General features: G+C 51.3%; 1 protein-coding gene across 6 annotated transcripts in view; it reads right to left on the minus strand.

Moving 5' to 3' along the window:
• Window positions 1-929: 929 nt before the first annotated feature.
• ELF2 (E74 like ETS transcription factor 2) overlaps window positions 930-18,369 on the minus strand; it is a 1,226,980-nt gene continuing 1,209,540 nt past the window's right edge. For all 6 annotated transcript variants that reach the window (XM_069631080.1, XM_069631082.1, XM_069631079.1 and 3 more), the window contains one exon: window positions 930-2,751. In XM_069631080.1, the coding sequence (XP_069487181.1) occupies window positions 2,121-2,751 (631 nt within the window). In that variant the 3' untranslated portion in view covers window positions 930-2,120. The remainder of the gene's footprint in view (window positions 2,752-18,369) is intronic.

The raw sequence follows: 18,369 nt of genomic DNA on the forward strand, positions 1-18,369 counted from the left end.
TAAACCTTGACACTCTTTGAAAAAGTATTTTCAAAACATTTACAATTCTATGAATCTATCTTCACCAAAGGTAGATTAGTGATTTTTTTGGTTAGCACTTTAATTGGTTTGGGTTGTTAAAAAAAAAAAAAAAAAAAGCCTGCACCAATGCCATGCAGCCATCATTGTGGTGAGGCAGTAAAGCACAGGCAGGAAAAAGTGAGGTAAGGGACTGATAAAATTAGAAAGTCCTACCGGGTAATAGAGAAGTGGATGGAACTATTAAGACCAAAATAAGTCTATTGACCTTACCGTCTCCTGTGGTACATCATCTTAACAGAAGGTCGGTAAATAGGTGAAACAGCGTTTCCACTTTTAAATAAAGTGATTTCAATGGATGAGAAGTTGAACACATGATCAAGGGAACTCTGTGAGCAGTATGGAAACAAAGGGTCTACAAGCAACCTGTGAGTAAGAAGAAAGTCAGCTCAGAATGCTCAAAGTCAATTAAAGTAAAGACTTTTGGGAAATACCCAACAGAAGAATGCAATCTCACACTTGAGAATTTGCATATTAACCTACTGCCCCAATTTACAAATATGGTAGTACAGCAGTCTTCGTAGCACAGAAAAACAATTCACAAAACTATTGAAGATGGAAACTTGCAACTCTCAGCACTTCTAAACGTAGCGTGGTAATGGGAAGATAAAGGGTATGCTGAAAGAGCCAAAAGGTTACTACAAATGTGATATTGTGGATGTGAACTCAAAAGGAAACCTCAATCCATATCAACCTCAGCATTGGAGAATAAACATGTTCTCAATTTAAACCGATAGAAAATGGCACATTTGACACTTATTCAGACTCCTAGTGCATGGCCTGCCCAAAAGCTGTCACTTTAGATACACAACACCCTTAAAAATATTACAAATAAAGGACAGAACATCACCTTAAATTGCTTTTCTATATTTCAGTAAAATCTACTTGAATACACTTTGAAACAAGAGTACAACAAAATAGAATATACTTCAAATGTTGAATATACAAACTATTATAGTTCATTCTGAACACTGGTAACTTTTCCCTCATAACTTCAACTAAAAAAAAAAATACAAAATAATTCCAGGTTTTGAACTACCTGACCGAATATATATATATATATATATATATATATATATATATATATATATATATATATATATATATATATATATATATATATATATTCATGCCGAGAGTGACCTTTCAAGTGGGTTGAAAATGAAATGTATGCGCGAGTGCTAAGCGAGTGACACAGGCATGTTGCAGCTAAGGGCAAAGGGCCAACTGCAAATTTGTCCACAAGTGTGAAATTAGGACAGACTTTAACTACCATACAAAATATGTCACATTAAATTCTATAACAATACTGTGCTAGGTAATATGTTATTTTTTGTTTTAATTTAAAAAATGCTGTACACAAAACAAGCTCATTTCAGGAAAAGGAAATGAAAATCAGTCTAAAGCTTCTATATCAAATTCTGCTGGAAAGCGGTATGATGCAAGTTCCTCACGGCCTTGTCGTTTGCTGTAGCTTTTCACACTATATTGGGCCACTTTTGCTGCTGATGCTTTTCTTCCTCATACATTTCACATTCATGAATACCTACTCAGCAGAGGTTTTAAATAGCACCAATGAAGAGAGCATTGAGAACACAGCTGTACATTGCTGGTATGCATATAAAATGCATGAAAATGTGTTCTTTGCAGCAACGTTTCGCCAGCTCTATTGCCCCTTTTGACACTGCCCTCCACGCTGAAAAATATAACAAAATAACCTCTGGCAGAAATGTCTTTAGTGTTTTCTGTCCTCCTTAGTGTATCCTGATAATGTAGTGAGCGGCTTGGTCCCCTTGATATACTACATTTATGTTGAAACAATAACTGGTTATACTCGCAGCAGTGGTAGGCAGTGACGTCTGCATCAGATCAGGTGGCTCAGCTCCCACTGAAACATGGGAAAAGTAAAAACACATTCCAGTCAGTCTTTTGGCTGTAATTTTTGCTTCTTGAACTCCACTTATCCAAACCAAACAATGTGTTTTCACATTTGTCTGGGCATAGCAAGAATTTTGTTAATTCTACAGAAGTTGCTGAACATTTTAATTGTCAAACCCAGTTGTCCCTTCTGTTTTCATAGTTACTGGTAGGGCAATGCCAGAAGGCGTGCTGACAACCACTACATGTGTCACTGTCTTGCCACCATCCATTGGGCTGTCCTCTTTGACCAGCTGCAGAGGCTTTGCATCGTCTTCCTTGTGCACAGCCCCAGTTTCAACCTTCACCTCTGGCCCCCGAATGACTGCGCTGAACATATGGGGAGAAGTCTGGTAGGAGGCTTGCTGGCTGGGCATTGTCAGCCTCATAAGCTGTGTTCCGTGGGCAATGGACATAGGGTTAAGTGCTCTCATGGTCAGTGGTGTACCCATTAGGTTAAAACTGCCAGACCCTGGCAGTCCACTTTTCGCTTGCATCTGATGACAATGTGCCAGCTGTGAGGCTGGGATGGTGATGATTTTGGCAGGTTGCATGGTGATTTTGTCTGCGCTGTCAGCAGAGGCTGACATCATTGTTGGGATTGTTTGTATTACAACTTTTGGCGCATTTCCAGTTGTTGGACTTGTGCTGGTTATGAGCTGCGAACCTTGACCCATAGGCTGCATCGCCAGCGTTGATATTTTCTGACCCAAAGACGTCATCACAACTGGCACCTGCATTGCCACACGGACCGTCCTGTTGGATGAAGGAAAGTAAGTTGAGCATTTATAAACAGACATTTTATGTAGATAACAGTGTTTATTAATTGAAAAGCCAGACAACCATTCGCATTGGTCGCTTTATAAGCTTGTCACTCGAGCTGCTTAAGATTTGTTTTTACTTAATACAATTTCAATATTCTGTGGATAATTTAGCGAAGAGTGTAATGAGGTGGGAGTGGGCATCCATATACAGGGAAGTTGGAAAGACCTACACGAATGTCAAAAATACACTTTCATAGCACGCATCAAGCAGGTGAAGGATTAGAAGGCTCCAAGAGGACAATTAGGGCGTTACCGACAGAATTTTGGTGGCCCTGAACAGGTTTGTTTTCATTGCAATTGGACTGAAAGATGCATGGCAATCTAAACTAGTTGCTTAAAATGTCCCGTTTGCCCTAAAAGTATACCCGAAAATGATTTTCAAAATGTGGCATACCTTTTCTTGAATTTATTATGTACTGGGCTCTCTGGGTATGTATGCATTCATCGTTCAATAAAATCGTTCGTAGATGCATTTAAAAAAAATAATATTTAAATACCATATAACATTTGCGAGCATTGTAAATTAAATAGCGAGTGCTTAAAAATGAGGGCCAACTTACAGCCCATTAGATTTAGCTTTAAGAGAAAGGCGCCCATTTGTGAAAATGGTGAGAGGGGCCACAGCACCTTCATGAACCCCATTTTTCTGTGCGGAAGAGCACTTCGACAGCAACATGACACCCACCAGCAATGAATATGCCACGGCAAGGCCACTTTGCACTTCAACATCACTGGGAACCCCAATCCCGACCCAGCTGTTCACCCTTTATGCTTAGAACACTAGTATCAAGACACTCGCACTGCTGTGGAGGGTATCAGACCCCAGGCCTTGGCATCAAACACCCTTCAGGAACACCAATTTCAGGCTATGCAAGAATAATTGATCCCAGTTTGTATTGGTCCCGTGGGATGAGTACTTCCACAATCTACCCCAAAATCTTTGCTTTAAGTTCCCGGACCCATTTATCATTATTTATATATTGCTATTGTGTGAGGCACCCCCCTCAAAAGCAGTCAGTCGTATCGCCCCAAATGGGAAGAAGGAAACATATGAGAGTGAAGGATTACTGTACATGGCAGTTTGCATAAATAAGTTACTCACTGTAGTGACCAACATACTCCTAGTCCATAGTTCCCTTTCCTCCATACTGTATGGGTGTCCCTCGCTAAGGACGGGAGACAGAATCTTTTTTACCAGAAAAAAACTTCTTCCCTTTAAATTTAGATGCGTGCTGGGGCGCGGCTCTGGGGGCATGAGCTCCTCTGACAATGCCCACTGGCACCACTCCTCAGTCCCCTTCGATGTTGACGCGCCAGCAATATTAACAATGCCAAATGACATCAGTTTTATTAAGGGGGCAGATGAACAAGTTACTTCTTACCTTGTAACGTTCTTTCGATGTGATGTTCCTCCAACGTATTCCTTATCTTAGATATCTCTTTCCAGCTTTGCTGGCCTCGGAAAATTTTTTCTCTAGAGGGCGCTGCGCGTCGACGTCCGCCGAGTCGAGTCGAGGTCCCTCGACAGCCGCCGTATCGACGTCATCCTGCCTATAAAGGCCGCGCGCAGCATCCGTTGCTCAGTTCCGTTTTGTACCCACAATAATTCTTTCTGGACTCAACTAATCACCCTGAAGGAGCGTAAGCTGCAACAACAAGGGAAGTAGTACTGCGGGGATGGATGGGAGGGTCGATAAGGAATACGTCGGAGGAACATCCCATCGAAAGAACATTACAAGGTAAGAAGTAACTTGTTCTTCGAAGGGATTGTGTCCTCCGACGTATTCCTTATCTTAGATAGAATCCCATAGCAGTATTCTGTTATTGGAAGTGGGAGTACTGACTTCATGCTTCCTTTTATTGATGAATAGAGTGCAATACTGCCTTTCCAAACATAGTTTCCTGACTGGTGGAGGAATCCAAGTTGTAAAACTGTGTAAAGGTATGGACGGACGACCATGTGGCAGCCGCACAAATGTCTCGAACCGGCACTTCTCTTTTGAGGGCCGATGAAGCTGCGATACCTCTGGTCGAATGAGCCCTAAGATTTTGAGGGGGCTCTTTTCCTGCCAGTTTATAACATTCCAAAATGGCTAAAATAATCCATTTGGAAATGGTCTGCTTAGTTATCGGTAGCCCCAGCTTGTGACCTGCGTAGCCTAAAAACAGCTGGTCTGCTTGTCTTATTCTAGCCAGTCTACTAATGTAAAAATTTAAAGCCCTTCTTGGGTCCAGCCTGTGTAACCTCTCTTCCTCTTTCCCCGGATGGGGAGGAGGATAGAAAGATGGAAGGGTAATCATCTGTGTGATATGAAATTCAGAAACCACCTTTGGGAGGAAATTAGGCTTCACTTGCAGAACAACGTTGTCTTTGTGAAAGATTGTATGAGGGGGTTTACAAGAAAGAGCTTGTAACTCGCTCACCCTTCTAGTAGATGTAAGTGCTACTAATAAAACAGTCTTAAGGGTAAGAAATCTTAACGAACAAGAGTGGAGTGGTTCGAAAGGTGTGCCCATCAGGAAAGTTAGGACTAAATTTAAATCCCATAGGGGAACCTGGAATGGTCTTGTGGGATAAACGTTAGTTAACCCCTTTAGAAACTGTATTACCAAGGGTAACTTGAAATAGGATGGTTCTTCCGCAGTGCGCTTAAAGATGGATAGCGCTGCGAGATAGCCCTTGATGGTGCCAACCTGAAGGCCTGAATTCGCTAAATAAAGTAGGAAGGACAAAACCATTGGTTTACCACATGAAAAGGGATCGATATTCTTTTCCCTACACCAGCTGCAAAATCTGTTCCAACGGCAGCGGTATAAAGATTTTGTTGCTGGCCTTCTTGCCGAAAGCAACACCTCCATAACGTCATCAGGGAGGTCCCAAATCCTTGTACCTCAGCCTTTCAGAAGCCAAGCGTGAAGGTTGAGGGTTTTGATGTCTGGATGGAGAACCTGACCTCCCTTCTGTGAGAGCAGATTCTATCTGAGTGGAAGTCGAATTGGAGGGCAGATGGACAAGTCTAGAAGGTCCGGGTACCACGTTCTCCTGGTCCAATCCGGGGCAATTAGGATCATGGTGTAAGGGAATCTTCTCAACCTCCTGATCATTTGAGGAATGACAGGGACCGGTGGAAACGCGTACAGGAGTGGAAACTCCCAGTCCACTATGAACGCGTCTCCCAGAGCTCCTCTCGGGGGAAATTCCCTTGAACAGAACAGATTGCACTTCCTGTTGACACTGGTGGCGAACAGATCCACCTGAGGGGTTCCCCAAAGGGCGAAGATCTCTTGAAGGACTTCCTGAGCTAGTTCCCACTCGTGGGAGACTGTGCTCTGCCTGCTCAGAGCATCCGCTGTCAAGTTCTTCTCTCCGGCTAGGTGAACTGCCGAGAGATTCCTTCTTGGATTGCCCAAAACCAGAGCTGCATCGCCTCTCTGCACAGAGGTAGTGATCCTACGCCTCCTCTTTTGTTGAGGTAATGCATGGCCACTGTGTTGTCCGTCATTATCAGGACATTCTTTCCTTGTACAGATGGCCGAAAAGCCTTCAGCGCAAGTCTGATGGCCCTCAGCTCTAACAGGTTGATATGTAGTCTGGACTCCGATGGAGACCAACGACCACTGATGGTCAAGTCGTTGGCGTGGGCTCCCCACCCCGTGAGTGAGGCATCCGTGACTACTGTTATCTCAGGACAAGGTTGCCAAAACTGCTCTCCTTTCAGAATGTTCTCCTGACAGGCCCACCACTAAAGGTCTCAAGCCACCCTGTCGGGAACCTGAAGAAGATCTGTCATTCTCCCTGAGAATTGTGACCACTGAGTTCTCAGTGCCCACTGGAGAGATCTCATTCTCAGGCAGGCCTCTGGCACTAGGAAAATGCAGGATGCCATGAGGCCTAGCAACCTCAAAAAGTCAAAGGCTGGGAGACGTTGGGCATTTTGAAACTTGGTGACCATCTATAGAATATCTTGAGCCCTCACCTCTGGTGGCGAGGCTTTTCCCAGGGAAGTGTCCAGGATCGCTCCGATGAACTGGAGTCTCTGCAATGGTATCATCTGTGACTTCTTTAAATTGAGGGAGAAGCCCATTCTGTGAAGGGAGTGGCAAACATGATCTAGCTGGATCTGAGCTTGTTCAGAAGATACAGCTCTGATCAACCAATCGTCCAGGTCGGGGTAGACGTTAATCCCTTCCCTCCTTAGACTTGCAGCCACTACCGACATTAACTTGGTGAAGACCCTCGAGGGCGGAGGTCAGCCCAAATGGCAGCACTCGAAATTGATAATGAGAGTTGCCAATTGCGAACCTCCGGTATTTCCTGTGTTTGAGATGGATTGGCACATGGAAATAAGCGTCCTGAAGGTCCAGAGATACCAACCAGTCCTGGAACTGAAGGGCCTGAAGGATCTGAGAGAGAGTTACCATCTTGAATTTGTCTTTCCAGAGGAATTTGTTCAATTCTCGCAAGTCCAAGATGGGTCTCAGTCCTCCGTCTTTCTTTGGTATGAGAAAGTAAGGGGAGTACCAGCCCTTGTTCCTCTCCGCTACAGGTACCGGTTCTATGGCACCTTTCTCTAGCAGGTCTAAAATTTCCTTCAAGAGGAGCGGATCTGGAGCTTTTTGAGAGCTGATCCCCGGTGGATGACTGAGGTATGTGTAGGAGAGGCAGGCAGTAACCTTGTGCAACTGTCTCCAATGCCCAAGCATCTGACGTGATAGCCTGCCATTCCGCCAGATGTTGAGTTAACCTGCCTCCTACAGGTGTCTTGTGAGGGAAGTCCTCAGAGTGGTTTTGGGGCGGCTGATGTAGATGCCGATGGTAAAGAGGCACCTGCTGTTGCTGCGGTTTTTGAATATCTACCCCGCCCACCTCGGGTAGTTCTTCTTTGTCCCCTTTGAGCCGGTCGTCCTCTACCTCTTCTGAATGCGGAGTAGAAGCGAAAGGACTTGCCTCTCGCAGAGGTTCCTGTGGGACGAAAAGGTGTCTGACGGATTGCAGCGCCTACGGATTTTGCGGCTGCCTTTGATGTTTGCAGTTTTTCTAAACTGTAATCCGCCTTTTTCCCAAACAAAGAAGAGCCATCAAATGGCATGTTCAAGAGCCTGGCTTGCACATCTGGGGCAAAACCAGACTTTCTCAACCAAGCAAATCTCCTGGTTGTTGTACTTGCCGCCATTGCTCTGCTGATACGGTCAGCCGAATCAATGCCCGTCTGGAGGCATTCGCACATAGCGTCTTTACCGTCCTTCCGCTGTAGAAGCACACTCCCAAAGTGTATGGCTAAATCTAGCAAGGGTGCAAGTAGCATTAATAGATTTTAACGCCATGCTACATGCCTAAAAGACTTTTAGCCATAGCATCATATTTTTTATCGTCCCTGTCCTGTGGGACGGTAGGGTAAGCAGTCTTGATGTCAGTAGAAGATGCTGCCTGTACCACCAGACTTTCTGGGGATGGGTGTTTGGACAAAAACTCAGGGTCTGCAGAAGATACCCTGTATTTAGTAGACAGTTTTTTATTTACTGCCGGGACGACATTTTTCTTTGAAGAGCTTTATGAAAAGGTACTACAGGATCCTCCTGTGAACCTTTATCAAGAATATCCGTGAGGTCATCCGGTTGGAAAGCCTGTGAAGGTGTTGACCACCCCATAAATTCTGTAATCCTGGCCATTAAGGCTCTATGAGGGGTTTCAGCATGCTCCCCTGGGTCTGGCCTAGCGAACTCCACCTCTGGGGAAGTGTCTAAACCACTTGCCTCATGCAAGGAATTGTGGAGTTCCTTTAATCTGCGTTCCTCTGAGGATAACTCCTCTTGAACTGGGGTTGCAGATCCCTGCAACTCAAATGTCTCTTGTTGGTCAGATAGTTCTCCCTCTTCCATAATTGAGGACATTGTTCTCAATTGGTCTGAACTCACAAAGGGTGTGAAATCCATCTCCAAGGCAGAGGGTGCCAAAGTTGTTGTAATCGGCCTCGAAAACGTCGATGTCGTCTATGCCGAAGGCTTCGAACGTGGCGTCGAAAACAAAGGCGGAGGCCTCGAGGCCCTCGATAGAATCGGAATTCTGCTTGAGGATATCGACAATCGACAACATTGTCATCGAAGACCTGGGAATAGCCACTGGGTGCGCCGCAACCGTGACTTTCCTTTGCGTCGACGCCGGTGTTGAGGATGGCGTCGAGTGTCCCTTCGACAACGGCGCCGAAGACAACCACCTCGGCATCGACGGAACCTTCGAAGAAGGATTCGAGGTCCTTGCTTTACTCGAGGGTTCGTGACGCGCTCGAGAAGCTTCCTTCGCCGGGTGCTGCAACTCGCGGCGTTTTGGACCTTCGGGTCTTTCGACCAGAGCATCGCTCTCGGCAGTCTTCGAGGGGGTCGAGGCCGCTTTCTCGAAGACGCTCATCATATTTTTTCGGAATTCCTCCCATTCAGCCCGGGAACTATGTTTCGTGGGGCAAGGGATTCTCTTAGGTGAAACAGAGGAAGAGGACGACGAAGAAGAGGATCTTCGGCGTCTCCTTTTCAAGTACTTCGATCTCGAGGAGTGGTGTGACCCGCTTCAAGACCTGGAGCGCGAATGGTGACGAGGAGACGAATGTCTCGACTTCGTCGAGGAAGAAGAAGCTTTAGAAGTCTTACCTTTTTCCAGCTTCCCCCTACGCTCCTTCAGGGCCTTAGCTGTCATGGACATACAGTCCTCGCATTCCGAACAATGGTGTTCAGCTCCCAAACACCTGTGAGGGTCTGGCAGCGACATCTTTTTTCCACAGTCTCTGCATTTTTTAAAGCCGGACCGAGGGGTCGTCGGTTCAGACGAGGAAGCCATCGAGTTGGATCGAATATCTCGAGGTAAATGGAATAATTCTCTACGAAACTGAGTAACGATATTCCGAGGCACTGAGTAAGCGTGGAAAAACGGAACTGAACAACGGACGCTGCGCGTGGCCTTTATAGGCAGGATGACGTCGACACGGCGGCTGACGAGGGACATCGACTCGGCGGACATCGATGCGCAGCGCCCTCTAGAGAGAAAAAATATCCGCGGCCAGCAAAGCTGGAAAGAGATATCTAAGATAAGGAATACGTCGGAGGACAATCCCTTTGAAGGTGGGACGTATGGAGGAAAGGGGGCTATGGACGAGTAGTACGTTAGTCACTACTACAGTAATTACTCTCAAGTCCCGTCCCCTTTCCTTCATACTGTATGGGCGAGTACAACTGAATGTTGTCCCAGGGTGGAGGTGTGCTCTCTTGGAAACAAGTTCATTAACACTGCCTTACCAAATTCTGTGTCTGACCTGGAGCCGGCATCCAAGAACTAGTGCTTGCAGAAGGCGTAGCCCATGTAGCCGCCTTGTTGATAACCTGCCACGGCATGTGCTTCTGCAAACCGCCACGGCTTTAGTTCCGATTGCGTGGGCATGCATACTTGCTGGAAGAGGTTTGTGCTGCCCTTCGTACGCCTCCTTGATGGCCAGAACCATCCAACTTTGCTATGGAAGTCTAGGAGGCCTTACAGCCTGGCTTTTACCCACCGAAGGTGACAAAAAGCATCTGATTTGCAGATGCTCTTGTTCCTGTCCAGGTAGTATCTCACCGCACGCCTGACATCCAGGAGTGCAACACCCTCTGAGCGTCATCCGTGGGGTCCACGAAGAACGCTGGTAGCACTATCTCCTCATTCAGGTGAAACGAGGAGACAACCTTAGGTAAGAATGCAAGGGGCGTGGCCTGGAGCTCATGGCGCACAGAGGCTGAATTGCCGAGCTCCGGCCGAGGCGCCGTTTCTAGATCCTGTTGCCGACCTAATTTACACACTCGGAGACGAAAAAGCGACTCCGAGGACGGAGGAAACGGTCCCCGACAAGGCAGAGCTGTTCCGCCGCGAAAACGGACCAACAGGACGCGAGGGACCGCATTCGAACCGGTCCCCCAGTGCCCGTCCTCGACTGCATCCAAGATGGCGGATCGCCGATAATTGCAGCCTTCTTTAGGAGGCGAAGCCAACCGCTGCGGCTCCCGCGGGCGCTCCTCCCGGAGCTTACAGGAACACACTGAGCCCCGGTCCTCCACAAGAATACCGGTGAGACACGCCCCGGCGCCCCTCACCGCACCGAGGACTGCTGCGGGGTTCCGGCCCCGAGCGGGATTGGGGTCAGCGCGGACCGCGAGCCGCCTGGAGCGGAGGGAGCGGCTCGTGAGGTCCGGAATCACCCATCCAGAACTCCTTCCCATCGCGGCCCGGAGGCCCGCAACGAGCTTGGAGACGCCAAGCACACTTGCCCGGATACCCGGGGGCTCGAGCCTGCGACCAGAGAGAGGGGCGGCTTGGAGGCAGCGGGCTCCTGATTGCCCGACCTCACTGAAGCGGAGGCGGACAGTTCAGGTGAGGAGCTGGAGGGAATTACCCATTGCGCCCACCATAAGCGTTTGGGGTGACACATCCAGTAGAGGCGAATGGCCTCGCCCCAGTAACTGTCCACCGGACATAAATGTACAACAGACCCTCGAAGACCAAGCACACGCAATTGGGCCCGGGGCACAAGAAAATTAATTCCTAACCCCTCTGTGTTGACGGCCATAATTCTGCCCCAACGTAAAAAGACTGGTACACCCGCCCAGCCCTGAACTTCACCCCACAAATTATACGCCTTGCCTCTGCAGCACGTCGAACAACTCACGACTTGAAGATGGCTGCCAGGAACAAAGGGAAGGAACAAGTTACTTACCTGTAACTGTTGTTCTCCAGCATGGGTCTGGCATGGATTCACATGCTCATGAATATTCCCCGTCGTCAGGCTGGGAATCCTCGGTAAAGAAAAAACCAGTATCAGTTTCGTTTCTGATCTGTCTTTCGTAGTAATAACCAATCACTGATCTGTGTCATACTGACCACAGCCAATGACTGCCCTCTACCTAAGCCCCGCCTCTGGCAGCCATCTTCAGATTTGGAAGCACGTGAAGTGGCAGTATGACCAAGTGAAGAGCCGCAGAGGGGTAGGCGGGAGGGTTCGCATGTGAATCCATGCCAGACCCATGCTGGAGAACAACAGTTACAGGTAAGTAACTTGTTCCTTCTCCAGCATGGGGTCTGGCATGGATTCACATGCTCATGAATAAAGAATACATAGCAGTACACACATGCACAACCACGGGAGGTGGCAAAGGCTCAACATTAAGCATTACATCAAACTCAACATTAAGCATCTTACCTCCTCACCAGGCTCACCTCAGGCGAACAGGTTGCGCAGCACTGCTTGGCCGACCCTGGACTCCACCCTGGAATCCCGGTCGACGCAGTAGAATTTCGTGAAGGTGTGCGTCGACCTCCACGTAGCAGCCCTGCATATGTCCAGCAGGGGCACACCAGATAGGAACGCCGTGGTAGCTGCGTTCGCTCTGGTGGAATGGGCTCTCGGACGGCCAGGCAGCGGTCGGTTTGCCAACCGGTGACAGTACATGATACAGTCGGAGAGCCATCTGGAAATGGAAGCCTTCGAGAGAGCCTTCCCCTGATTGACAGGTCCAAAGTTCACAAAGAGTTGTGACGTCTTCCGAAAACACTTCGTGCGGTCCACGTAGAACTTTAGCGCTCTAGCCACATCCAGCGAGTGCAAAGTCCTCTCAGCCGGCGACGAAGGCGACGGGAAGAACACAGGCAACACCAAGGGTTCGTTGAGGTGGAAGTCCGACGGTACCTTGGGCATGAAGGAGGGGTGCGTCCTGAGCACTACCCTCGTTGTGTGAAAAGTCAAGTACGGGGCCTTGCAGGAAAGGGCCTGGATCCCTCCCACTCGTCGTGCGGAGGTGATGGCCACAAGAAACGCTGTTTTCCACGACAGGAATTTCAACAGAGCTGAGTGCAGAGGCTCAAACGGAGGTCCCATGAGCTTGGTCAGCACCACGTTGAGCTCCCAAGCCGGGGCCGGAGCCTTCACCGGCGGGAACGATCTGAACAGTCCCTTCATGAGCTCTTTCACCAGACGATGAGACCACAAGGACGTCCGCCCCGTGGTTCTGGTGTATCGGGAGATCGCAGCAAGATGAATCTTGATGGACGCGTGTGCCAGTCCAGCTTTGGCCAGCGTCAGCAGGTACGGCAGTACTTGGGGGGCCGTAATCCGTAGAGGGTTAATCTTCTGTGCGCGGCACCAGACAGAGAACCTCTTCCATTTGTGTCCGTAGCATTTAAGAGTCGAGGACGCCCTGGCCTTTGCAAGAACCTCTCTGCAGTCGGCCGGTTTGTCGTATCCTCCAAACTCTAGCGCTGCAGGAGCCAGGCCTGCAAGTTCAGCGATTTCGGGTCGTGGTGGAGGATGGCGCCCCCTTCCCTGGAGAGTAGATACGCGTCCACCGGCAGCTTGATTGGCGGGGACGCTGACAAGTCCAGAAGGTCCGGGAACCATATCTGCCTCGGCCACGCAGGTGCGACGAGGATCATCCTGCACCGTGACCTCTTGAGCTGGTTGACGAGCCGGATTAGCAGTGGCAAAGGAGGGAACGCGTAGAGGAACAGGCCCTCCCAGGGGAACGAGAAAGCATCGCCCATGCTCCTCGCCTGGGGAAACCTGCTGGCGAACCTCCGGCACTTGGAGTTCGTCGCCGTTGCGAACAGGTCGATCTGGGGTGTGCCCCACCGTCGGAAGAGGCGATCCACTAGATCCTGCCGTAGCTCCCACTCGTGGCACGAGCGCAGCTCCCTGCTGAGTGAGTCGGCGATGGTGTTTTTTATCCCTGCCAGATGAAACGGCACCAGAAATATCCTTTGGGCGACGGCCCAATGCCACAGGTCCTGCGCCTCCTTGGACAGTGCTGGGGACCTGGTTCCGCCCTGTTTCCTGATGTAAAACATGGTGGTGGTGTTGTCGGTGAAGATCCTCACCACCTTGCCCTTGAGGGACGGAAGGAAGGACCTGAGGGCCCAAAACACTGCACGGAGCTCCAGGACGTTGATATGTAGGGATTTCTCCGTCGGGAGCCAAAGGCCTCTTGCGTGCAGATTTTCGGTGTGCGCTCCCCACCCTTCCAGGGAGGCATCCGTGGTCACTGTCTCCTGGTGGGCTGGGGTCTGGAAGTCCATGCCCGCCGTCAGATGCGCGCGGGTGCCCCACCACCGGATCGCTCGTCGGAAACTCTCGTCGAGTGTGATCCTTTCCTCGAAGCTGCCCGTCGTTTGGATCCAGCGCGCGTCCAGGAACTCCTGCAACGGGCGCATCCGGAGCCTGCACGTGGGAATGAGGTAGATGCAGGAAGACATCATTCCGAGGAGGGACTTGATGGACCTCACCTTGGCCGCGTCGGCCACCAACATCCGCCTTGCCCAGGATGGTCCTGGTCCTCTCCTCCGACGGGGAGGCCAGAAGGGACACTGTGTTGAGCCTCGCTCCCAGAAACAGAGCGTCTTGCGCGGGTACCAGGTGGGATTTGGCGTAGTTCACTGAGAATCCCAGGTCCGTGAGAAGTTGGACGGTCCTTGCCGTGTGAACCACGGCGAGCTCCTTCGTCTTGGCTCAGATGAGCCAGTCGTCCAGGTAGGGGTAGACGTGGATCCCCTCGCGTCGCAGCTGCGCCGCCACCGGTGCGAGGCACTTGGTGAATACCCTGGGTGCCGACCGTAGTCCGAAGGGGAGGGCTTTGAACTGGTAATGACACCCTTGGACCACAAACCTGAGGAATTTTCGGTGCCCCCTTAGAATGGGAATATGGAAGTAGGCATCCTCCAAATCCAACGACGACAGGAAGTCTCCTTCCTCCAGCTGACCCAGGACGTGCTGGAGGGTGACCATCCGGAACTTCTGCGCCTTGATGAACTTGTTCAGACGTCGCAGGTCCAGGATGGGGCGCCATCCTCCCGTCTTCTTCTTCACGAGGAAGTATCTCGAGTAAACTCCGGAGCCCCGAAGCCTCTTTGGGACGAGTTCGATGGCGCCCTTCCTGAGCATCGCTTTTACCTCCAGGAGAAGTTGAGGGACGTGAAGTTCTTTCCTGGCCACGGGGGGGACGCGCGGACACCGTCTCTGGAACTCGAGCGCATGGCCCCGGGCCAAGGCGTCCAGCACCCAACGGTCGGTGGAGATGGACTCCCACACGCCGACGAAGCTCGCCAGCCGGCCTCCCACCGGGGTGCTTCGGTGGGGGCCCGACCCCACGGCCGGTTCAATCCTGCTTCGACGAGGCTTTGCCGCCTTGACCTCCTTGGCGACGACGGCGGGGTCCGCCAGACTTGCCTCGTCCTCTGTAGGCCTCCTGAGACGACGAGCGGGCCGCTTGACGGTAGGTGGAGAAACCGCCGCCGGAACCTATGGAGGCGCCCTTGCCTCCGCTGCTCCGAAAGGGCGTCCGTCGTCGTTGCAGAACTCCAAGGGCCCGGGCCTTCTCAGTGTCCGCTTTAATGGCCTGAAGGGAATCGTCCACGGTTTTCCCAAACAGGTTGTTCCCATCGAAGGGCATGTCCAGGACTCTGGTCTGAACGTCTTGACGGAAGTCCGTAGCCTTGAGCCATCCACGCCGCCTAAGGCAAACGCCGTTGCCCAACTGGCGGAACCCAGTGTCGGCGATGTCCGTCGCAACGGTAATGGCGTGGTCAGAAGCCACCTCACCTTCCTGCAGGATCTCCAGGGCCTCTGTCGTCCGGCAGGAAGTCCAGCAGGGGAGCCAGTTTGTACCAGAGCTCCCTGTCGTAGCGGGCCACGATAGCCAAGGCGTTGGCCGCTTTAATCGTCGTCTCTGCGTCCCATAGCGTCCAATTTCTTTCCCTCACCGTCCGGTGGGGAAGTCGATGCGGAGGCCGCACCCCCCCCGCTTTCTTCCTGGCCGCCGCGGAGACGACGGAGTCCGTGGTAGGCTGCGCCCGGAGGCACAGGGGGGCCGTGTCCGGGACCCGGTACTTCTTCTCGTACCGGTCTCTTCTAGCTGGCGTCGTGGAAGGGTTCTTGAGGAGGGTGAGGCCCTCATCCCAAATGTCGTCCAATAGAGGCACTGAGAGGACCGTCTTCCTCTTGGCCTCGCGCCGCTGATAAAGGAAACCTTCCTTCTTCTCCTCAGGGCAGAGTTGGAAAAGCTCGGATGCCCTGGTGATCATGGAGTGGAACGATCCAATCTCGTCGGGCGGAGAAGCCCTGGTGGGAGGCGACGACGGTACATCCTAGTCATATACCTCGTCGTCCGTACCCGTCGCTGCCGTGTCAGTCCCCGTATCATCCCCTCGGGTGGACGGGGAGGAGGGCTGGACGGGGCGCGACGGCTGAAAAGGAGGTGGAGGGTGGATCCTTCATTTCTTAGTAGGGGGAACACCAGAAGGTCCTGGTTCTGGGTCCCCAGACGGGAGAGGTTCCTCCGTCGGCAACGGTAGTCTCGTCCTTATCTCTGAGCATAAGGACTGTATAGCCAACAAAATGGCCGCCGAGTTGTCTCGCGGCGCTGGCAGAGGGGAATCCGACGGGCGAACAGGGGCCCCGTCGGTACCCTCGGCGATGTCGTCGTCACCTGCGTCGGGATCCATCCCGACGGGTCGGTCTTCTTCCACGCAGAGGCCGTGGCTTAAGACCTCGACCAGTTCCTCCTCCGAGGTTGAGGCCGAATCTACGACGACGCCCTGCCCCTCCTTTCTCTTCCCCTCGGGGGATTTCACGGGGGTCCGATCGATGGGCACAAAAGAGGACTCCCTCCGAGGTTGTAGGGAGACTCTGAGCCCCGAGGTCGCCACCACTGGTGTAGCCTGCACAGGCTGAGCCAGGGCCGCCGCGACAGTTTCGATAGAGGGCTTGGCCGGATGGATTAAGGCCTTCACCACCTTAGGTGCGCTCACCGCCTTATCCTTGAGGCGGGGGGGAGACACCGCCTCGCTCCCCCTCCGCCTTCGACCGGGGCCTCTCCAGGAGCTTCGCCGGGTGCTCGGCCTTCCTCTTACCCGACCCAGAGCGTTGGCTCGTGGTTGATGGTGCCGGGGAGGGTGCGCCCTGCCTGGCGCCCATAGAGCCCGACCGTTCGGCGCTCCCGGTGCCAGCGGACTCGCGGTGCTTGGCCTTATGTTGGACCCCCGTCGCCGGGGCGTCCTCAAAGGTCTTAGAAGACCGCTCGGATTTCTTCTTCTTCTCGCTGGACGGGCTCTTCCCTTCTAGCCAGTTGGCGAGACGTTGATGGCGGTCCTTCATGGTCCGCTCCGACATGTTGCCGGAAAACGCACAGTCCTTCTCCACGTGCGTCCTGTCCTCATGTAGGCAGTAGAGACAAAAAGAGTGTTCGTCCTCCTTAAAGACGTTCTGCAGCTGGCATCCAGGGCAGACCCTGAACAGCTTTCCGGGCGTCGAGCTTCCCTTCTCCTGGGCCATGACCGGGCCTGAGAAACTTCTGGAGTCCTCCAAAAGCGTAGCTCGACGAAATCCTCACCCTTGAGGGGCGCAGACGAATCCGACACGGGTCCCCGTTGATCGGATAGAGAGTCGGTGGAGCTTGAGGCTCTTTTGATCGAAAAAAAAGAAGTTTTTTGAGAAAAAACGTGAAAAAATAGCACTAACGCTCGAGAGCAATAGCACGAGGATCCCAACACATGAACGTGTGGTAAAAATCTTAAGATGGCTGCCATAGGCGGGGCTTAGGTAGAGGGCAGTCATTGGCTGTGGTCAGTATGACACAGAGATCAGTGATTGGTTATTACTACGAAAGACAGATCAGAAACGAAACTGATACTGGTTTTTTCTTTACCGAGGATTCCCAGCCTGACGACGGGGAATATTCATGAGCATGTGAATCCATGCCAGACCCCATGCTGGAGAAACCAGCTACCATGGACTCGTATGTTTCCACTAAATCCAAAACCCCTACACATACTCGCCCTCCCACCCCGGAACCGGCACAGGCAAGAGAGGGTGAAACAGCTGACAACCATACCCAAGTAATGGAGGCTATAGCTTCGCTAAGAACACACAGACACTAAAATGGAGGAATTCAGATGCGACATCCAACTCATACGCCAAGACGCCAGAAACTTGTCTGAGAGGGTGAAAAACGCTGAGACAACCATTTGTGAAACGACTGAAGACACCGTAGCCCTGAAAGCCAAAGTCATAGACCTAGAGAGGAAGGTGGCGGCACTAGAGACAAGATCTGAGGAAGCCGAGGGTCGGGCCAGAAGGGGAAACATCAGAATACTGGGAGTGCCTGAGGGAAGCGAAGGCCCGAATCCAACGGCCTACACCGAGTCTCTGATACTACAGGAGATAGGCGCAGAGAAGCTAACCCAAGGATTCTCAGTCGAAAGGGCACATAGGTCCCTCCAAAAGAGGCCCCCACCTGGTTCGCACCCCCGCCCCATAATTGCCAAAATACTCAACTTTCAAGACAGAGAGACCATCCTGAGGTATTCCAGAGAGGAAGGTCCAATCGAACGGGGTAACTCCAAAATCGCTATCTACCCTGATTATACCCAGAAAGTTCAGAGGGAAAGAAACTCATTTGTACCAGTGAAAGCAAGATTAAGACAGCTAAACTTGAAATACATGCTCCTCTACCCCTCGAGATTGAAGGTCATCTTCAAGGGACGGGCGAT

Source organism: Ambystoma mexicanum, chromosome 6q (assembly GCF_040938575.1).
Source record: "Ambystoma mexicanum isolate Mex_15411 chromosome 6q, UKY_AmexF1_1, whole genome shotgun sequence".
Lineage (NCBI taxonomy): Eukaryota > Metazoa > Chordata > Amphibia > Caudata > Ambystomatidae > Ambystoma > Ambystoma mexicanum.